At 41.1% G+C, this 23,377-nt stretch overlaps 1 protein-coding gene and 1 non-coding gene across 2 annotated transcripts; one reads left to right on the plus strand and one right to left on the minus strand.

The window, feature by feature from the left end:
* The first annotated feature begins 19 nt into the window (after nt 1-19).
* c23h20orf27 (chromosome 23 C20orf27 homolog) lies at nt 20-22,181 on the plus strand. The gene is made up of 6 exons (XM_046380726.1): nt 20-351; nt 3,847-3,950; nt 9,524-9,663; nt 15,592-15,730; nt 17,309-17,434; nt 19,839-22,181. Exons 2-6 carry the CDS (start codon nt 3,932-3,934, stop codon nt 19,937-19,939), a joined length of 525 nt encoding a protein of 174 aa, XP_046236682.1. The 5' UTR covers nt 20-351; nt 3,847-3,931; the 3' UTR covers nt 19,940-22,181.
* Nucleotides 19,335-19,405, minus strand: trnag-gcc. Its single transcript has one exon. It is a non-coding gene; the product is annotated as a tRNA-Gly (tRNA).
* Nucleotides 22,182-23,377: the final 1,196 nt, after the last annotated feature.

The raw sequence follows: 23,377 nt of genomic DNA on the forward strand, positions 1-23,377 counted from the left end.
CAGATTTGATCTTCAATTCACAGTCACGCAGTGAGAAGATGAGAGGTTGAGGTGTCTCGGGTAACCAGCGGAGCATCTGTTATATTTAACCATATATGAAAAGACTGATCTTCAACAGCACACGAGCCGCCGCGAATAAACCACGTGACCAAATGCGGAAATTGTCCGATAGAGAAAGTGCAGCGGAGAAAAGAGGGGAGGCATCGTGTCCGATTGTGTTTTGAGCTGCTTGCCGCCGTCGGTGGTACAAGTTGGACTCCCCGCATCACACTGCACTTCCACAGCGGTAACCTTGTCGGTCTGTCTTTACAGTTTCAGAGTTTCATCTGCCTGGGGGAAAAGTAGCCGAAGGTGAGACTGACGGAGAACAGTAAGTTTTACAGTTTGTGTGAGCGCGTCAACTTTTTTATTTAGCTCGGACGGAGTCATCTGTCAGGACGGGTAGCTCATACGCGTTGTGTTGCTGTTACACCAGTTAATCATGTTTAATTTCAGTGAAGTCGATTTTTGTTAACCACGTGTGTCAAAACGCTGTAGCCATTCCTGCAGGGTATTATTAATGCCACCAAAGTCATTTTATATTTAGTCTCGTTATGTAGTGTTGTTATGCGCTGCGTTATTGACTCAGGTGTCACTTTCAGCTCGGTTCAGCCAACTGCGAAAGAGAGCTTAAATTGATGAAAATGAAAGATATTAGTGCAAGGAAGCATTATAATATTCCACTGAAGTTACTGCTTTTGCTATTGATAATGGCGAAAACACGCTCATGCTGCCAGTTAAGCCTGTCCACCCATACTTAATGCAGAATATTCTATATGTAATATCATATTATTCGGCACCTTAAAGTTGAATTAATGCCTCAGTTTCCGTTTCAGCAAAACTAATATTTATAAACTTCATGCAGTTAGGATCTGTTGTGGAGTTTTGCATTGGACCGCAGCAGTTGTAGCAAAGTCTAAGCAGTCGGTGCAGGCAAAGGGCTGAACATTGTAAACAGGCATAAAACTAATGATATAGATTATATATCTAATGCTTACGTCTGGTATGAGGCAGGAATGAAAAGCAGGAACCAGGATTTTCTTCTGGCAGTTTTTTCTTTAAAATACACCAACCATTAACTGATAGATACAGTTAATGTTCTGTTGATCTGCTCTTTAGTTCATTCCCTAATTGTTTCAAGCTGTAGTATCAGAGAGGAACAGAGGTAAATGTTTGCAGGCACATGCTGTTCACTTTATATTCTGTCGCTCCCAGCGTGTCTGTTTCACATGGAGGAGATTAAACCACTTTCCTCCAAAATAACAGGCATACATTCAGAGCAGGAGGTGGGCACCTGTTGCTGCTGTCTGCAGCAACTGTAATTTTAATTTGTCCGCCGTGACACAGAGCTGAGGGAGAGCTGTCAGCAACAAAGCCTGGTCGGGCTTCAGGATTTAAATAAGGTGGCCATGCATATAAATTAAGTTCAGTGCTCACACCCTTTTGAAGGTTACTGTAGAAGGACTAGCTCAGTACAAAGCAGTGCGGCTGAACACACTGTGAATATACAGAAACAACTAAATGAATGGTCATCAGTTGCCTTCACTGCCTTGTAAACACGGGTGATCCTGCACACTGGAAGGGCAGTCAAAGAAGACACTATTGCTCTCGGTAATGGTTTTGATGTGAAACCAATTACCTAAAACTTATAAACTCCTGTAAGCTTGCAGAGTTTTTGCAAAGCCTCCATCCAATCAGACACACTTTACATCTCGCCCTGCTGCTCTTGCAGATGGAGGCCTGCGCGGTTGAACATCATCAGTGGTTTTCTAATCATAGCGACCCATTTAGGCGGCCAGAAACGACGCCGATATTTTGTGCTGTTAAAAGTAGACCATCATCTGATTCCAATGTGTTCTCAGTGGATGTGACATCAGTTTTCTGTTCCCTGATGTGACACCCCTTCCCTCCCGTATTGCAGCAAGTAAAGCAAATACTCCAGCGCTGCGTTTTCGTTCCCAGCCTTGCTACATTAAATGAAGGAAGTACAAACCGCAAGTAATTCTTGGGGTCACTGGCCTCGCAGATGTGAGTGGTTCCTGTTAGAAAATGTGTGAAAGGAACATTTTAACAGAAATGCCGCCCACTTAAAGGCATTGCAGCATGCTGTTGTAGGAACAAGGTCAGACTATGCACAGTTGGTATTTTTGAAAAGGAACCAAGGTTGTTTTTAACAGTACAGCATCTCATTTTTTTATATATCCAGATTGGAACAAGATTACCGTTATCAAGTCTGGATAGAAAAACACAAAACAACACATATGCAATATGGCTGCCTACATGAGCCTCATCTGTTGATTTTCTGTCAGGCATTAGCTTAGCATCTTTCGGGTCAGCGCCGGCTGCTTTGGTTCTGAACTGAAGACAACGGCCAAAGTCGTCACAGTGCACATGCTGTTTATTTGCTGTATATTGAGAAATCTCAGCTTTGCTTTCCTAAGGAAAAATCTTGTTATTCTGTCTAGTGGGACTAACAAAACAACAATGTAGAAGCAGGAAAAACTCAAAAAACAGAAATGGTGCTCCAGTGTTTCAAACATGCGTGCTTTTTTGCTGTTTAATGCTCCGTGATGTGCATGCTGCCTGATTGGTTAAAGATGCCTTTGAGCTGATTTTTCACAAAACACTAGTTGGTATGCTTTTGTACTAATAATAGCATTACTCGCTGCCCCAACTCTTAACGTGAGGTAACTGTGTAAGGATTTAGCAAACTTTCTTTTCCCCCCACTCACTTCACTACTGCTACAGCTTCAGTAGTTCATTACACCAACTACATTTCTGATAACACAAGTGTGTGTTTTGTGTTCATGTAAAGCTCTCACCTGGTTTTGATTATCATGTAAAATTGCAGCTTTGGAGAGACTCATCGGGCTGAACTCTTGCATTGGTTGTTGTTAGAATATGGTTACATAACAGCAGCAATGCCTGAAGACAAGGCTTCTCTCTGGAGTATTACTGCAGTGCAAGATTAAACATGCCTCCTGCCTACTGCTTTCACTTATGTCCTGCACAGCTACAACAATTAGTTGATTAATCGATCAGATGATCGAAAGAAAAGTTAGTTAAATTAGTCATATTTTATTTAGCTCCACGTCATTTTTCAAGCAAAAACATTCACACATTTGCTGGCTCCAGCTTCTTAAAGAAGGAGTTGCTGTTTTTCTTTGTCATTTCTGACAGTAAATCAAGAGGCTTTTGAAGTGTTGGTTGGACAAAAGAAGTAATTCAAGGATGCCACTTTTGTCTCTGGGATTCAATTAATAGTTAAAATAATTGGCACATTAATCAGTAATGAAAATGCTTATCAGTTGCAACCTTAAAGTGCTGCCATTCTGTCACTATCATTCACTATACTCTGCACAAACCTGCTGTGTGTTTTATTTATTTCCATATTTACGTTAAGCACCTCCCAGAGACATGATGAACGTTTTCCATCAACGTGAAGCCCACAGACAGCCGCTTCAGCCCTTGCTAATCCTCTTAGACTGTTTTGTTGTTTTCCTTTAATTGAAGTCTCTGTCGGGAGTCGCTGATACTCTTGGCTTGACTAGTGCAGCACAGCTGTGCTCTCAGCTGAAATTCAGGCTAACCTGGGGTCACGATTCAGACAGGAAAACACCCAGGGAAGCTTTCCACGGTGAGCCGTTATTTCCCCCATTTTCGTTCTCTCTAATGTGCAACCCTGCTTCTTATCCTCCAGTGCTCTTTAGGTGATCTAATCACTGCCTCTTGTTTTCTGACACTGCCTCTGTCCTGCTCTTTACAAAGCTAAATGCATCTTCCCTGTTATCCTGACTTGTTTTGCAGGGTTGTTCTGAGGTCAGACTGCTGAGATGACTTGGCTGTGACAGTGTTTGTCCAAGTGTGTCTGTACTGGACAAAATCCTGCGACATGGCCGCCGCTAAGAAGAGTGAGTTCTTATTGCTGTATTCATTGCCTGTTGTAACTATTGTGAGAGTCATCAGTGTTTAGTATTTAAAGGTAATCCTCTTGAGTCTTTCAGTAATATTAAGTCTGGTAGTGATTTTCTATAGCTTCTGGAAGCTGTGGAAACTATTTTAAATTGTAAAAGCTGCTTGGGGGTTGACAGGGCAAACAGTAGTTAATATTTAAGATATAGGTAGCCCAAGACCAACCCTCCGCCTCAAGGTCAATTCTTTTGTTTTTGCTGAATAAATCAGTGTGAGTTAAGCTGTTGGCAGTAAAACCTGGTGAGGGAAAAAGAAACAAAGTGACCCTGATCTTTATAAAGTTTTATTTTGATTGAGAGACCCAAATCAGCCTTTTCACCAGCGAGACATCCTGGAGGCATTCCAGGAAGGTTAATTAATTCAATCTAAATTCACAATTGATTTGTCCTCTCAGCTGGGTTTCTTGGGAAAAGGGTGTGTTGAGTCGATGTCAGGAGCTTTATGGCACATTTTTGAGAGGGCAAGCAAATAGGGGTGGGCCGTGGGGATCGATTCTTGGATGCATTGTGATTCTCTATCCTTACTGAACTAGTCACATCGTAGCCCTCTGAAACAGAATCAAATCACACTGGTTTGAATCTTGGGGTGCCTACAGATTCTCACCCCGACATGCAATTCAGTTTTCTCAAAAGCAGGAAGAGCTAAAATAATAAAAAAAACCTGTAAGAGAGCAAGACCTGATGCAGAGCTGCAAATGACTCATCATGTTTTTCAGTACTACCATGAATATGATTTAGCACCTCCCCAGTGGAGTATGGGTACTTGTCTTGAAGGACCTCTCTTCTCTGCAGGCCTTTGTTCTCTATGATAAGAATAATGAAAGGACAGAGCAAAGGAAGCCTCTCTATCGAGTTCCTGTTGATGCCATTTTGCAAAAGCTATTTTTTACGTCTCTGGGAATGAGCTGAAATGTCACAGGAAGACGGTTTATTGCCGTTCTTACAGGAGAAGTGGGAATTTGGTTGGGAGAATCAAAGAACTCTCAGTTTACCTGAGAACAATTTTACAGTCTCTGAAGTGCCACTACCAGGGCCAGGTACTGAACTTGGTACTTTTAAGGCCACGCTTTTCAAAACTGGACAAAGACACCACTTGTGTAATGTGAAATGCGAAGCTGGCCAGAGCATCACGTCTGATCTGAGGAAACACCTGGTCAAACAGTAAATGTATCTGAAAACTGAAGAGTGCTTTGTTGACAAGAGAGGAAGACTAACAGATAGACACTGTAATAATCAGCAGAGCAGAGGCAGATAAACTGACAGACAGATTAGAAGAGAGACAGAAGTAGGTAGAGATTATTCTGAAATAAGCCAGTTTAGTGAGGCATGCGGGTGCATGGATGCGTGCATATTCATTTGTGTGGTTATGGGTCTGCTAAGGGTGGGTAAGTGTGTGTCCCTGCTCTGGCTTCGTCTGAGATTATCCAACTCATTGGGAAGGCCACAGATCTCAGTACTGTGATGAGGAGCCTGAAACAGAGGTTTGACCCAGAGAGCAACCACTGCTTTTATGCTCTTTGTATATATATATATATATATGCAAAACCATCTAATAAAAAAGACAAAAGCCAGCGCTGAAAGATGTGCCAGTGACGGATATGTTTTCCCTGTGATAACAAGATAGCTGCCAGCTTCCCCACAAATTAATATGCAGAGTGATGACAGTGGAGATGAGAGCTGTAGAGGTGAGACGACCCCAAACTGAGGCAGAGGATATTGAACGCACCGCACAGTGTTTCATAACTCCTCTTTCTTTTTGGGGAGTTTATAGCGTTTTCAGGTCTTGATCACCTTTATGCACATTATGCAATAGCACTTTAGCACTGATGATCTTTGAAACAAAATTCCTATTTATTGCTCTTAAATCGAGGCTGTGAGTCTTTTCGGTGGCAAGTAGGCTAATGAATGAGGCTGCGCCGAGAGGATTCCTCAGGGCACAACAGGATGCGTAGAGCTGTAGTACTCGTTGCAGTATGCAGCTCGATGAATGACATACTTGAACTGTGCTGCTACTTAAACTCCCTGAGTTGCAAGGTTGGAGGAGTTACCTTAACCTTTAAATTAAGTGATGTATAAGCAGCGGCCGAACGTGACAGTTCCAGAACCGGAGATCATGCGATGGACGCTCTGCACGGTAACGATGGCTGTGCGTGGTTCTGCAGTATGTTTTGAGGCACGTTTGATTGCAGCGCTTGTTCTGTAAATGCACACTGCCATCTCTCAGCTTCTCCCTTTTGAGGGAACACAATAAAGAGCTGAATAGTAACTTTTACATTCATGCCACTGATTGGTTTGCTTCAGCAGTTCTCAAATGGATAATTTCTCTCTTCAGTACAAAGTCCAGTTAGACTCACTGAGAACGAAAGCCTCGCCTTTTTACGTTACAAACTCCAAAGGATATAACATATGCTCTTTTAATTCTAACTGCTGATAGACTGACTATTGTATGAAAGGCTGCCATTATTAAGCTCAGTGTGTGAATGTTATTACAGTCATGGAGCCTTATTGTATGAACTTCTAGGCTTCATGCAAAAAAGCCTCTTATAGCCGCAGCAGTACTGACCTTAAATCAAATGTCCCGCTATGTGATTTGATGATGAACTCACAGCTTAAGTTGGAGTCTTTGTTCTGCACGCTTGCGTATTCAAGCAAACAGTTTTCATTGTGTGATATATGTTATTTCTTTTCTAGTACAAAGTGTTTTTAATTTTGGGAGTAGAAACCAGAAACAGATTGCAAAAAGACAGATTGCAAAGACACAGTTTTTCATATACTTTGCCAGTATTATCCTTTATCAGTAGAAATGACTTTTTAAATAGATGGAAATCTTGATTTGGGAAAGACTTTGAATTTTTCACAAAGGCAGAGATAAGAAAACTCATTTCCAGATACTAACCTAACCTTTTTCGTGTTAGCCTTCATTTGGATTTTGGGGAGATTTTGGGACATTGTGTTGTCTAGGATTACAGGAACAAGACGTAAAGTCTGTTTCAGGTCGCTCCACATCTCATATATCATGGATCTAAACTTTCCCAGTGTGATGTTTTAATATTACAAGGTGTTCTTTTAAAGCTTTAGATATTAAACGACATTTTAATATAACATCCATCCCTCATTTCCACTTTCCATTTCAACACAATGATCCTGCACATATGGAACATTATGTAACTCCTGAGCTCATTATTGTGACCCAGATTGCTGATAGCATGGATTTCTAATCTTTAATATGAGTCTGTATTAAAGTTTAATGGAACTGGGCCCAACTGGGACAGCAGTGGCCTGTGATTCATGTAATGCAGGGACACAAGTCTGTGTGTGAATTCAATTAAATGCATTATGGTATTCATACACTGTAGAATTTGCTCTTCAGTGTAAATGAATATGCATTTCAACCTTTTAAATATGGGCGTATTTTAATTTAATATTAAGACAGGATTGTTCCAGTGTGATTTAATTAAAAAGTGCAGGCTTCATGTGCTGTTTTGGAATAAGAAATTCATTATGTTGCTATCAGTCTGATCTTCAGGATAAATGTTGCCTTATTACTCCATCAGCTTAATAATGAGAACAGATGGCCAGCTTCACCTAATGTTGGCTTGTCACGGCTTGGCAGCGAAAGTCAAGTTATCCTCTTTGTGTTTGACTTCAAGGAATATTTCTGGTCCAGATATGAAAGGGAAGAAATGTCTCTGCCAGTATTTCTGAAGAAAAGGAGAGGCATATTCCAGCTTAGAGCTTTTTTGGGAAAAGATATAAAAGGATTGACTTTCCCCATCTGTCAGGTTGGCAGGAACACCATTCCAGGAAAACTATATTTTTAAAACGATGTATGACTGAACTTCCCCAACAATCAAAGTTGATATTTGAAAAGGGAAACCTTCAGGAATTAATTAAGAGTTAAAGCAGGTTGGATGTGGTTTGATCAGGTCAAACCAGTGAGAAAAGCAATGAGTAAAGCACTAATACAGAAATATGTCATGTTCTAACTTTGACTTCATTGCTCATAATGAGAAGGTTTTGAGGACCATTAAAGTTTTTGGTGCAACTGGCGTGAAGTTGCTGTTAACATAAGTAATAACTTTGCTGAAATAATTTTTGTACACCGTAATAACTTAATAAACCCTTAGTTAATCTAGTCATCGTCTGCAAATGAGAGAATTTTAAAGAATTAAAAAATTCATTTTTATTTTAGAATTTGATTAGGTGCTCGCAGCTGCTGTCTCAGTAGTTGGCAAGTGTTGGCAATTACCGCTGTGGCTACAAAAAGGCTCAAGCAAGAAGACGGCCATGCTGCCGATTGAAGCACCTTTGGAGTTTCTGAATAAATCAAGAATAATTGGAAAGATGGTAATGTGGTGCGTATGTGTGTGTGCGTCTGTTTCATAAACACACACACACACACTGCAATAGCATATTTTCTGTGGGAAATGGCCTCCATATTTAAATGATAGATGAGTCCCAGTCGCTGATACGTGTCAACCTCCTATTAATAGAATATTCAACAAACACTTAAAAGATTGTTTAAATATAGCAGAGGACAACATCTTCTCTGTACTGTTTATCTGTCTCTTGTTGTTTAGCTGCTGTACACGATTTGCTCTCCTTTAAGGCCTGGGAAAGTGATGCACCATAATGAGAGCCAAAGCCCTCTTGAGCAGAAATTCAAACAAATTGTTTGTTGTCATTGAGAATTATTGGGTGTTTTCTTTTCGTGAGGAAGGAGGTTTATTTGGAGAAGAATTTTCCATTCTTTCACAATGGGAATAAATGCCTGGGCGGGAAAACAATAAATATCAGTGTGTGTCAGCGCAATATGAGAGCTGTAAAACCTACAGGGAAATAATATGTTTGACTTGTAAGCCCAAACTTCTTTAACAACTTTATTTTGACACTGAGATCCCATGCAGACTGACAGAGCACATTGTAATGATTTCATGGAAAAAAGGAAGTGGGGAGTCATATTGTATTTAGCAGTTGTCTAAGATCGCCTTTATAAGTGAATGATTTAAAAGCTGTCTTTATTTGGTTAATCTCTAGGGTTCAGACTACAAGTAGCCTGTGTTTGGTACTAATACTCATAAATGTAAATGTTTAGACAAGGAGTTGCAATACAAAATAAGCAAATGTAGTAGGTGAGAAAATTCCAGCATATCGGCTGTTTTTTTCGGGTTAGTTTTTCTTAACGCAAATGAACATAACTCTTAATCCTGAGCCCTGACCTCGGCCCTGTGCAACACCTTCTGGGTGAACTCAAACACAGAATGAGTGCCAGGCCTTATTGTCCGACATCAAGTTGTTGACCTCACTGAAGCTCTTGTGGCTGCATGGGATCGCATCCCCCTGAGCGCTCAGAGCAGGTTTAAGTGATTGCTGTTGTAAAGTGCTCTTGTGCACACTCCGCTACGTCACCAAAAGCAGCCGAGTGCTGCAGTTTAATGTGTCTTTTCTGCCTTTAAAGGGATAAAGTGTGAGTGCTAATGTCCGACCTTCAGTGGCTCTTCCCTCTCACTCAGGTTGCGCGAAGGCAGGAGGCGTGCGCTTCTCAGAAGAACCCCCCGCCGCCGGAGCCCCATCGCACGTTCACTTTGACGAAAAGCTGCATGACTCCGTCGTCATGGTGACTCCAGAGGATGACGGCAACTTCATGGTTAAGGTGTGTTTAATCTTACAATCGGCTGACACTTGATAGCAACAGTGGAGTGAGTGAGATCTGTTTTAAAATTTTTCCCAGATTTCTTCTTGTTGGATTTTTGCTCAGGTTCCAGGTTTACATGTTTGTGATTTAGACTCTTCTCAATTAATTACTATGTCACTTTTATTTTGAAGTTCATATCTGAAATGATATGAAAGTTTTTGATTTGTTTGTTTGTTTCTGCTGTTGTACATGTTTTGTTTTATTTGTTATATGTGATTCTGTTTGTGATTTCCACAAAACAGACGACCTTACCATCAGTTTTATCTTACATCACAGCACAGTCACATCCTAAAGTCAAACCACCCACATGCTATGGGCAGCGAGGGCTCAACGCTTCTATCTAACAGACCAAGGATGAGATAATTCATTTAGTACCCTGTTTGTTTTTTGTTCCCGTCAGTCGTGTGATGTGATCACACATTAAATGAGATTTGTCGACCCAAGACTGATGGTAACAGTCACAAGTTAAGTTTAATGTGCACCGTTGCTTTGGTCTAAAAGCAGCTGTACGAATACACAAGGTCTGCTAACATGTAACATGTAACACGGTCCCTCATCAACAGTTCATGTCATGACTTCAGATGACCTACAATACACTTAAGTTAACCTGATTGTTGATATGCTTTTCACTTAATGGAAAACCATGAATGTGTTTGCTGTGTTTTGAGGAACTTCTGTATTGGATAATGATGTGGTATCTTCACGTTGTTCAAAAATGGTCCGCAGTAGTTTTCTGCCCAGCCTGCAGACATTATTCAGTCTCCATCTGTTTTATGTGCACCACGTACAGCAGATAACATGGCAGTAAATGCAGAGTCCCAAAGACTCGAAATTTACTATCATAAATAACAAAGAAAAGCAGCAAATCTTTACGTTTAAGAAGCAGAATCCAGAAAATGCCTGACATTTGTGCTTGGAAATTTTCTGATAAAAGTAATCAATTATCAAAAAGGTTGGCAGCTGATTTTCTTTCAATCAACTAATCGATGAATCGTTGCAGCTCTGCTTGCAATTGGTCATAATTAGGGACTTGATTTCTCTGGCTGCCATGTTGTTTAAGTGGCGTTACAGTATTAGAAGGTAACTCTTTGATCTGGTGAAGCGGTCTCTTCAGTTTCCTCAAGCATGGATAGGCTTTTATCTGCAAAACATCCAGGGGAAGATTAAAGACTTTTTCTTGTCACAGTTAATCTGTTCTGCTGGCTATAAAGACACAGGACAATGATATCACACTTCTCATCAGTTCTCTGCTGTCAACTCTTAAACCCTAATGGTGCTCAACTAAGGAGCCAAGCAACTGAAGCCACCGAAGGCTCCGAAACTTTAAAAAACTCTAATAATAAGCTGAGGAAAAACCTAAGCCTGTGTCTTCAATTTGATGATCAGTGACCATGAACTTGTCTCAGCTGCGCAGCCACTTAATTAACATTGAAGCAGCTGATCGCGATGCTAATGCAGGGTTGAACAGATGAAAAATGTTCTGTTTAATTGCATACTTAAAACGTAGCTCATTTATTTCCGTGAGACGGCTGTTGTTGGTTGTTTTTTTTTTTCAGCTCTTTAATCCTACCTTGGCTGATAGCAGTTCTTAAAGGCTTTTGAAGCAGAGAGAAGCATGGGAAACACTTTGCAGCAAAGATCCTGCGGTGAATTTGAGCCCAGGGTATGAGGATTCGGTGTTTTAGCTTCACAGTCCCACCCTGCCTTCTGAGACTTTGTTTGTAGGAAATTTTAAACTTGCGAAATTGGGCGGGTTTTTAGCTGTTAGTAGCTACGATATTTTGCAAAGGCATTCGTGGTTACCAGAAGGTGAATTCTGATTACTTTGGTATTCCTCTGACTTATCCTCAAGTATCACCATGAGGTTCACTTTCATATTTTTTGGTGAAATATCTCTACAACTATTGAAAAAAATGTGTAATATTTTGATTTATGACCAAATACCTGCAAAACTAACATTTCCATCAGCCTCGGGGTTAATCAGATGTTTGCAAATGTTTAACACTAAACACCATAACTGTGATAAACATGATTATACATCAGCATGTTACCAGTGAGCATGTAAGAGTACTGATGTAGCTCCTAATCAGAAAGCAGTTCACAAGTTGATTTACCCAACAAGTCATGGATTTGGTTTTGTTCGAGTGGCCTGCACACTAAATCAGGTGCATCTCAAGGAGCTCATGATTTCCTGTCTGCAGGTAGAAAATGTACTGGAATTATTTATATCAATAGCCCGTTACAGAACGGCTTCAGCTGTCTTTGTTCTCCTTTTCACAGTCACTGAAGCATAACCCTCTCATGTTATTTGATGAATTTGACAACCCAGACATCCCTTTCTTACTTTAGTTTCTGTGCATTTGTGACAAAATGACAATTGCAAATAAGTCTTTGCCACGCTGAAGACACAAGGGCACTAAACTTGGATAGAAGGTCTGCTTTAATAGACTAGAATTCAAAAGGTTTTCAGGTCAGCCCTCTTCTTCAGCTATTTCTCAGTCTCTACCAAAATCCCAGAGGAAAGTTCTGTACGCACTCACTGTGACTGAGGCTTTCCAAGCTTTGAGACTAATTCACAGCCAAATCAATTTGCTTAAAAGCTGTGTGTGAATGTGTGTGTGCACGTGTAGATAGACTACAAACTTGGCTGTTCACAGCCACAGAACAGCCTGCATGTGTGAGTGTGTGCATGTTTCTCAAAACTCTTTTGCGGGCTCGAGAGTGGGCACAGAATACTGTCAGCCCAGCGTCGTGGCTAATCGTGGAGCCGAGGGGGTGGTGGTGTTTCTATGGAAATAGCTGGGGGGGCTGGGGTGGTGGTGGTGGTGGGGCAGCGGCGGGGTGTGGGGGTGGTTGGTGATCCTCGCAGACAGAGCGAAAATAAGGTGGGAGTATGTGGGATGGAAGCGGGATGCATACAACAGCTGCGCGAATAACAGTTTTGATGAAGGTCATTTGAATTTCACAAACTCTGTCAATTGTCGCGAGAAACAACACACAATACTTGATAATTTTTCAGCGTGTAGGCTGATTGTCTGATTGTGACTGTGAAGCTTCGTGTGGAAATGAGCAGCTGTCAGTGCTAGAGAGATCAGATGAGGAAGTGTTGCTGCAGAAGCCGCACATTTTTTATGTTCTAATCTTTTGTGTGACACAGGACAGCCAAGTCAAAGTTTTTGAACTTTTCTTCAGTAGGTAGACATGTATGTTTAAATTAAATAATATTACTGAGTATTGTATGGATGAGTAACCACATTAAGGGTTAATGACCGCAAGGATGTGGGGTTGCAGGAAACAGGAAACATTTGAATAAGAGAAGGGAAATTGAAGATGCTATGATGGTATTTATCTTCAGTTCATAGTAGCAATAATCAGTAATTTTTATATGCATAATAGATAATTGTGTAACGTGAAAGGTCAGGCTCATGTTGACCATAATACAGAGAATTATCACCAGACTCAGGCGCTACTCTTAGCTTTACTAAGCATTTTAGCATCTTTCTAGTGATTTTCTGGCCTGCAACGTAACTGTTTTTGTTCAGCATCACCGCTCTCACCAGTGTCATTTCCGAACAGGTTCTGATAAAGCCTGTGTGCATGAACGGATGGAAGGTACCTGCCAGGTGGTGAACATAGAAGAGCATTTAGCTGAGATAAGTGCCAGGTATTTTCCTCAGGAGTTGGACCAAAACAGAGCTAAAAGGAGAGTGAATATTAGACTCGACTTCAAATAAAAGCAGATGTTGTTCATTGTCTTCTCTGAGTGAATTCCCTAAAGCAACTTTATCAAGTCGTGATATGTTTGCTTAATCGAAGTTCTCCATGCAGGTTAAAATCCATTTCATTTTTGGCTTAAATTCAGTTAACATTGTTGGTGCATACACGTGATTATAGCACTTGCAGAAATCAGAGTAAAGTATTTATGTTCCACACAAATTGTAAAGGTTGTTCAGTAACTTGATTATGACTTTACTTCAAGCAAGATAAATTGCACTTGAACCATGTGCCAACTCTCCGAATAAGTGAAAATAACTTCACAGAGTTTCAGCATGGACTCGTACCAAAATTGGTTTTATATTCTAGCATTGCCAACAGCTGTAAACCAGAGAGCTCGCAAATCTTATGTCAGCGCATGAATCATTGTCATTTTTCTCCTGCAAGTGACGTCTCACATCTAAGAATCTCCAGTTTCTAATTAGTAAAGAGTGTTTCATGTTAATAAATACTGAGTGAATTGTCTTGGTGAACTGGACATACAAGTTCATAAAATGCGTGGGATCCCCCTTTTCGAGTTGCCTGTAGAATTGCACCATTGTTTTGGACGAACGCTGATTCGTCTGTTTCTCTGGGTGGGTCTAACCATCGGCGTTACACATCGTATGTCCTTAGCAATGACATGTTGCTGTCATCACTCAGTAGTGAGTACATTTATTATCTCGTAAACTGGAAATACTCTGAATCGCCTACCAATGAAAATGCTTCACGTCCCTTTTTCATTGAAGCCTTTCAAAGCATCTTTTTGTCCAAATCTGCTGGATGAAATTCAAACTAAATGAACTCTTCGGTGACAGTTCGCAGTCTTTGGACACGCGTGGGATGACTCTCACAGAATGATGATTGTTTTTCTCTGCAGAGCTCTTTCAGCTCTCTCTCTCTCTCTCTCTCTCTCTCTCTCTCCCTCCCTCCCTCTTTCTCGCTTAATGCTGTTTGCAGGCTCTGCTCTGCACGTTTCCTTCACCAGTAGTCATGTGGGGCTGAAGCTGCTGTTTGCAGCTCAAGCTGGAGGGGCTTTAGCCTTTATCTCTCCTCGCCTGCACCTCCCTGCAGACTCCGTCTCTGTCTGCCTCCTCTGTGACGATTCCCTCATGAATTTTTCTCTGTGCTACATATTAGGCTGCTACCTCCACATCCCCTCTCCTCTCTTGGTTTTTTCCTCTCGCTTGTCTGTCTTATAGTCTGCTTTTAAATATTGAAAATATGAGATGAACAATGTTGGAAAAGCAAAGCGTCATGTTTGGTTGAGTTTGCTACGTGTGCAACAAATAAATGAGTCATTCTGAAACTTGATGACAGCATGACAGAAGCTGGAAAAAGATAATGATGCCTCTCTGGAGGTGTGATGTTGTCAGGTTGTCCCTCCGTCCCAACCATTGTCATGAACCCAATATCTCACGAACACCTCGAGGGAATTTCTTTGAATTTTGGCACAAACTTGAACACAAAGACTCATAGATGGACTGTTTAGAATTTGGTGGTCCAAGGTCACTGTGACCTCACAAAACACATTTTTAGGCACAACTCAAGTTGTGTCTAAAATTTGACACAAATGTCTCATAGGATAAAATGAAGAAACTTTATTCAACACCATTCAACAGTGTCTACTAAAGCCTCCAAACTGATGTGCGATTAAGACTAAGCTCTTGAACTACCAACAAATCTATTCATGTATGGTATTTTTTTTTAAGGTTTTAGACCTGAGTGAAAGGTTATTCGGTTTTATTTCTCGTCAGGATAAAATGACCACTCTGAGAGAGGTGAGTGGGATTAAGATCACCAGAGCGGTGATTAATGATTTCAATCAGAGGGCTCCCTGAGGCTACAGTTAGCCCAGCATTATAGTTCTTAGGAGAATTACTTATCTGTGTTACTCATAAAAAGTAATCCATTTTTTATTGATCTGTAATGGGCTTTCACCATCCAGTGTGAGGCCAAGCCACAGCCTGTTTCCTTCTGTACAAATCTCTCCCCCCATTATCCCTCTCTTATCCCACCCCCTTCACTCTCAGCGTTACAGTTGGATTAGTCCAAGGGTTGTGGGAGAAACAGACAGCCATTGTTTCACCTTCTAATCGCTCAATCTTTTCTTGACTCCCTTGCCTTGCTTAGGTGGGCTTCCTTAAGACGCAGCACCGGTATGAAATAGTGTTCACCTTGCCCGAGGTCCCAGCTCTGGGGAACGATGTGTGTCCAGCACCAGTGCCTGGTCCACACCTTCGGATCACTGATATCACACCAGCACCGCAGGGTAAGAGAAGGAAACGTCCGCAGGGCATGTATCTAACACGAGGTCTTTAAAATATGGATGGTAAGACCAACACAATGAAATCATGGGCTCTTCAACCACTTAAGTGGATGAACAGGCTTGAATGAGAGTATGTGAGCCACTAGATGAGATTGTTGGTTTTTGATGTAACCCCAGATTCTATGAGTATAGGTCTAGCCCTCTGTAGAACAACTTCAGCACTCTGTGTGTGTGTCACAAGCTTTAGGGTAGCAGGTTAACACAGGTATGAGAGAGACTGCAAATTGTCATTGATCTCATCTTGATCTTGTTCGAGCTTGTGCAACCACTCCAGACTCAGTGCACATGAACACATTTTGGTGGGAAGAATGTTTGTTTTGTTTTGTTTTTTTCAAATCAGTTTGAGTTCTTGAGACTTCTGGAGACTGGATTACACAGTACAAACTGTATGAGTTTCTAAATTTTAAAACCCAAGTCCCAATCTTCTTCAGTTGTTTGTGAGAATGCTCCAGAGATGTTTTGTGTCGGTGTGGGGGTGAGTAGACAAAGACTGAATATTCATCTTTGGGTAAACGTTGGGTATAATTTGACAACCTCACAGCAGACAAAGGCTCTTCTCTTAGTTCCTGCTTATATTTACATGTTAAAGGATATATAGTTGACTGTAGTTGACTCATTTGCACAGAGTGCTAAAACTGTTTCCTTGTACTTTGACCTAGACACTAAATTGACCCCCTACTGAACGACTCCATCCACCTTGTCCTTTAGTTTGTTTAGTTGTCCACCGGTGTCGAGGTGTATGTTGTGTTTTTGTAGGATCCTGGCTGCAAACTGACTTTGCACTCTCCCCTCTGTACACTCAAGTCAAAATGTTAATGACGCAGCAGTATTATTACATCAGTATGACTTGCCATCAAACTGCTCATGTGAGAATATTCAGAGTGTAATAACCAAAAATAAAAGCACATTAAGTGTGTTTTTGCTGCAGGCAGTCCTGGGTGAAACACTTTTGGGCATTGTTAAAGGCTGCACGGAGTACCAGATGGCTGGGGATTACAGCAACAGACAGTTCAGATAGTGTGAGCTCAGCGACCCGTCTGTGAGGCATCAGAACAACGAAACTAACTTTCAAACAATTTCCTGTGTTTGTCTTCACTTCCTGTCACTCATTGTGCTGTTATACACGGTGAACCCCAAACACCTGGCACCTGTCCGGGCAAGAGAAAAACCCTTTGTTCAGAGTGTAACGGCAAACCTGAAAGTGTGTGTATGTCTGAACACTAAACCTGCTCGCTGTCACAATGTTGAAGTTACAGTTTGGACTGTGCATGTGTCTGATGTTAGCAGTGGCATATTTTTTACTCAACAGTCAGCTGTGATAACATATTTTTCCATCGTGTATATTTTGTTCTCTTGACGGCATGATTTTCTGCCTGGCGTCTGTTAGATCCATATTCAAAACGTTGCCTCACACAGGGAGACAAAGAACGAGTGTGTGTGTGTGTTTGGCAGCTAAAGAGGAAATCCAATCTGTCTTCATATTTGTATTTTTCTGTGTGTGTGTGTGTTCGTGTTTCCCAGGAGGTCTGAAGGTGACGTGCGAGTACATGGCCCAGCGGGAGGGAGTTCTGTGTGAGGAGGTGCTGCTACTGAGCGAAACCAATGAGGACGCCTGCGTCAAAGTCAAAGTTCACGCCAGAGTCATGGGTGAGGTTACGTTACCCACAGTAGTGAGAGTATTCTAGTTTTTCAGTTTACATTTGAACACACTGTAGACTATAGAGGACCTTCTGTCATCTTTTTTTGACAGTTTGGACAACTAAAATATCTTTACACCCACTTGCTTTTACGTCTGTATTCAATTTGCTGTTAAAAATCATGGATGGAAATGCCAGAAATTCAAAGAATAAAAATCTGAAAATATTTCAAAAATGGGTGGAAAGGTTGGACTGTCTATAAAAACAAAATATTTCCACTGAAGAGGCAGAATAAGCAACAAACACCAGTGTTGTATTTCCATCATTCAACTCTTTAAGATTTGAATGGTGCGTATCTTTTTATTGTCTTGTTGCACCCTCTTCTTCTGCGGTGGTCCAACAGGAGAATTAGCTCCACCAACTGTTTTCTCAATTCAGCTAACTCCTAACATTTGTATACTCTATATGGACAAAATTGGGACACCTGACCATTACACCAACAGCGTTCACTATTTGGTGAAGGCTTTCCACAACATGTTGGAGTGTTTTTTTTGGGGGAATTTTTGTCCATTCATGCATTTGTGAGGTCAGACACTGATGTTGGACCAAAAGGTCTGGCTAACAATCTCCGTTCCAGTTCATCCCAAAGGTGTTGGTTGAGGTTGAGTTCAGGACTCTGTGTGGGCCAGTCTTAGACTTAGACTTTTGTCTAATAGTGCATCAGAAGTGGGTGGTGGAGATGCGTTAATTGGTCATTTTTCCAGTTCAGTTTGTAAAGTCGGTTAAAATTTGTATTAAATTTGGATGGTACTGAATTGATGACCAAGGATGGACTTGTTTAATGGATTACTCATCTTCAGCAATACTTATTAGTATTTTAGCTGTATAGTGTAATGTTTCTAAAGCATTTTAGGCTCATTGGGTTGACTATTGCCAGCTCCCACCAGTTTTGAGTCTCTCAGTTCTGCCTGTTTTAGCTTTAAAGTGAGAGGTAACTGATTAACCGAAGGTTAAACTTGCTGTATTTTTCACTTGTGCGCTACTGCCTCCTGCTGGTCAAACCATGCTCAATGTCAGGGCCACTTTTCAGTATTTCCTCACAATCCACATAATGAAATTTATAATATGTATATACAATTTGTTGTTCAGGTGTGACACAGTCACAGAGTCGCTCCGTACCATTATTGTTCTAGAGAAAAGCCGGTACTGAATTAGAATTTTCCCCTCTTACATCAGTATCAGTTAGACTGAATTACAGGCTGCCATTTGTGTCAGCAGATGGAGAATTACGTGTAGGTTAAGGGTCAGAGGGGCGTAAATATAGTACAAGTAGTGTGAGTGCGTATTTGTATGCATGCGTATGTGTGTTTGAGGATGAATGTTGGTTGTGTCGTGTGAGTGTTTATTTTTACACACAAAGCATGACCAGAACATCTGTGCAGATCTATGTGTGTAATTGAGGCCTGGATGACGACCAGATCAAAGGATTAATCTCTCCCCCTGCATCTGCTGTTACTCTTGGCTATACTACTGCGTTTAGATCAGTGGCTGAAGGAGTAGAGTACTACATAACTGAGTACTACTACATGTACATGCAGCGTTCCGCTTCCAGCCTTTCAAATGTGACAATTTGCTGCTGTTCTGTTTTAAATCGTGTTAAAGTAAATATCTTTGGATTTTAGATTGTTGGTTGGACAAAACAAGCAATCTATCTGAAGAAACTGTAAAGGGCATATACACCATTTATTGACAAATAAATGAAAAATAGTGTTTGTACCTGAAAATAGCATATTCTTTATTGTCCTAAAGATCAGAAGTACATTTTTGATTATGAAAATATTTGTGTTTACCTGCATAGTCATTCCTTTTAGAGTTTCATAAAAGGTTTTCTGTGGGGAGAAAAGGAGACTTGCATTGGCCGGGAATCGAACCCGGGCCTCCCGCGTGGCAGGCGAGAATTCTACCACTGAACCACCAATGCTTGCTTGAGATTTGGTGTTGTGCAATCGTAGAAAAGGTCTCTCATTGTGAGGGTAACAGAAAAGTGTTGAATGTGAGTGTTGAACTCATTCTTTTTTACCAAAACTTCGAGGCTGATCACTTTATAACGGTATAAAGCGGATAAGTTTAAACCCCGCTGTTCATTCCTTGCGTCATGCTCTGTAGAACCGGAGACCTCTGAAAGGGAGGCTCTTGTGACCCACATGGGAGGAGCTGAGCTGAGCGGAGACTTCTATATGGGAAGGGGACCTGAGGAGAGTAGCTAAATGTGTTCCCCGTTACACATTAGTGCACCATTAAACACTGTGCCTGACGTTTCGCTGCCTTCAGTCTTTATCCTGTTTCTTGCTAAGGTTTGAAAAATTCTTCACGGATCCCTTCTCTCTCTCTCTCTCTCTCTGCCACCTATCCAGACCGGCACCACGGTACACCCATGCTGCTGGAGGGAGTCCGCTGCATCGGCGTGGAGTTGGAGTATGACTCTGAGCAGAGCGACTGGCAAGGATTCGACTAAAGCTTAAACTCCTGCTTCCCCGAGCACCTGAAGCACGCGCCGACGACACACACACACACACACACCGGTACTCGCCATCATACGCACGCCGAGTCAAACACACTTCAGCCATGTTCCACGTAGAAACAAAGTGAACACACAGATGATTTCGTGCCACGTCGTGTACAGCATTTCAAGTGCTTGTGTGACTGAGTGTTCAGTCTTGGATTCAGTGCAAAATGTATATTTGCGTGCCGACAACATTTACATATGAAAACATTTCTCTGCTGCGACTTCATTCACGGCAGGTTCACGGACGGTTTGTCTTTCTGTCACTCCTCCGGCGCTTCTTCTTTTTTTTGTCTTTTTGCAATGTGTGTTCTGCCGTTCACCTGTGTAGTCCTACCTGAACCTCTAGAGGGCGCCATCACTCTGAATCGGTGCAGCCTCAGATCCTTTTCGCTGCCTCTCATGCTTCCCAGTCTGCAAACTGTATCCCCCTTAGATTCACAGGTGAGGTAGTGAATAAGGGCTCTTTTATAAATCAAGTAGTCTGACACTGATGTATAGGAAGGAATGCAAATCTGTGCAGCAAAAACAAACAAACAAACAAAAAAACAGCTGAATTGACTAGCAATGCTGAGCATGTAATATCTCTGTGTGGCCAGTAGGGGGCACTGCAGCCCGCTGTATGTAATGCTCCTCAAACCTAAAAGCTGTTCTGGAGTGCTGCAGTGTAGTCACGGCTCCTCATTTAAAGGGAATCTCCAACTATTTCATGAATTGTAGTTTCCCTTCAAAGTTCCCTACCAACTTCTGCTTAAGTTTTCCTTCTCTAGACTTCCCAGGGAAATCCCAAACAATGTGCACGAGATTATTTCAGTGTGTGTATGCGTGGAAAGAAATGGCAGCAGAAGAAGAACACAAAGAGGAGCTTTCTTCTGAGGGAAAAATAAAACTATAGAGAATAATAATGCCTCTGAGCACGTGCTGAAGCTATGTGGTATTGATCTATTGAGGTCTTTTCCCCGTGTGGTTAAACATTTCTGTCAAATGGTTCACCTAGAAAGAAGCGCTTTGTCTTTTTGTGATGAGTTACTCACAGAAAAAGCTAAAATGAAGTACCATTTTTTGGTTTTTCCTGCTGCCAAATTTTTAATGGTTGAGCTACAGACATTTTGACACGTTGTTATGTTGTGCCACTTTCCTGAGCATTAAAGAAAAATATACTGCGTATAGCCAATAAGGGTATTAAACAATTAATCAATTATTTGTTCAGTCAAGTACCAAAACAAAAACAAAGTTCTGCAGCTGTTCTGATAATAAAGTAATAAGTTAAGACATTCATGCTTAAAAGCCCAAAATGTTCTGGTTACAAATGTGAGGATTTATGTCTTTGTAAATTCAGCATCTTGTTTTTTTTTTGTTTGTTTGTTTTGTTTTGTTTTGTTTTTTAAATACTCTTGCGTCCAAGTGTTTGGGTGGATTTTTCCTTTAAGAAACCACGCTGCAGCCAGTCCGGAAGAGCTCGGGTTTCTTTTGTTTGAATTCACGGAGCCTTCAGGACACGCATGTGACACAAGTGCCTTTCATTGTACTGTCCTCATTTCACTTGAGCCTAATGATGTTTCTGCTGTACATCCCGTCACAAACTGTAAAGACCAACGCACAGACCGGTTCAGATAATCCACACAAATCCAGCATAACGGCCGCCTGTTTGTTGTCGTTCCAGCGTTGACTCCCACAGGTGTGAACTCACTCACAGTCCCGTTGCTCTTATCACAGGCGTGATCAGTGAATTAACTGCCCGTTTGCCTCCCCTCCCTTAATTTACATTTGTACTTACAGAGCAAGTGCCATCATCTGGCTGCACCGCCGGCTCCCAATCATACCCCTCTTTTAAGAAAAATCACATGTGAATCAACATGTTTTGTTGGCCCTGATTGAATACATCGGCCTTAAAGGAAACAATTCTGTGTGTGTGTGTGAGAGAGAGAGAGAGAGCTCTCTACGTAGTCGAGCAAGAGCTTTTGATGTAGTGCAGATTTAATAGATTTATTTGATGTTTTGTGATATAGGTCAGAGTTCAGGTTTGTTTTCTTCTTCTTCTTCTTAGCGTAAAACTGAAGTGCTCAATAGGCTACTGTTTCAGGAATGTAGCAGGTTACTTGTTGGTGTCTGCTCCCTGTGTGTGTGTGTGTGTGTGTGTGTGTGATTTGTATTTTTTAATGTCAAACATGAATAAAAACTCGTGTATGTTTGAGTCCTGTTACTCACTGCTGCGGGTGTCAGTTCACGGCAGCGACACTAGGTGGCAGTCTGCACCTCTGTGACGCACGCTGTCTTTTCATGTGGTTCCAGTGGAGATTTACCTTTAAAATAATGACATCAACATTTCAGGTGGACGTGAAAGACTTCCTGTGTTTGGGTTTATTTAATTTGATGAACTGATTTTACGCCAATTGCATCAAGTCTTTTTAAAGAGCCGAAACCAACAACTTATTGGAAACTCTGTATTTTTTAATCTAAATGCTGTCTAAAAAGACTGAAATCAGCTCCAGAGATGTGAGAGCAAGTCTGACTTTAATATTCAGCAGGTAGTTTAAGACTCTTTTATGCTTTTATCTGTGGCCCTGACTGAGGTACAGCTAAGTGTGGTAAAATAAAAATATGTTTCTTTTAGTATTTATGCTTCAGAAATTTCAATCAATAAAAAAAGCAGAAGAATATTTTAAAGTACACAATTAAAGAAATTCATCTTTTTACATTTCTGACTGAAATCTATTATTTTCAATAGAAGCATCTGTTTTCTAGATTTTTCCAATTATAATCTAGATTGTTTTCCTTTGCTGTTTTATACTTTTAGAGACCCATTTGTAGAATAAAACAAATGCGTCTTCTGAAAACAAGTTACTTAATGATGAACAGTTCAACTAAAAGAATGTGTTTTTGTTCTGTTCTTAATTACGTGCCTCTCTGAGTCTTTGATTGCCGTCAGATGTAGATGTTTTGCTCATTTATCTTTTTTCCTTGATCGCCAGGCCCGTTTGAAGATGAGGACATGTTTCGTGTGAATAGCTGCATTCAATACTTATCCATGCAGAATTCAGCCTCGCCTTGGAAATTACAAATTGAAATTGATAAAGCAACAACAAACCTGAAACACATAATGGTGGCACATGAGCGGCTGAATGGCTGAGCTGCTTGCCCTGCTGGCTGTCAGCAGAAGGCAGGCCGAGCGGTCTGTGCGCTGGGAAAAGTCAACATTATGAAGATAATCGTGAACATTTAGGGACATTAGGAGGCATTACATGTGCTGCACGGCCCTCCTGTCATCATGAAGAAAATCTCAGAGCTTAATTTAAAACTTTATTTACTCACTGACAGACAAAAAGAAACAGAAAGAAGAGAAGTTAATCACTTGGGTCCTCTCTCTGGCTCTCCTCCAGCAATTAGCAA

The sequence above is a fragment of the Scatophagus argus genome, chromosome 23, assembly GCF_020382885.2.
Source record: "Scatophagus argus isolate fScaArg1 chromosome 23, fScaArg1.pri, whole genome shotgun sequence".
NCBI lineage: Eukaryota > Metazoa > Chordata > Actinopteri > Scatophagidae > Scatophagus > Scatophagus argus.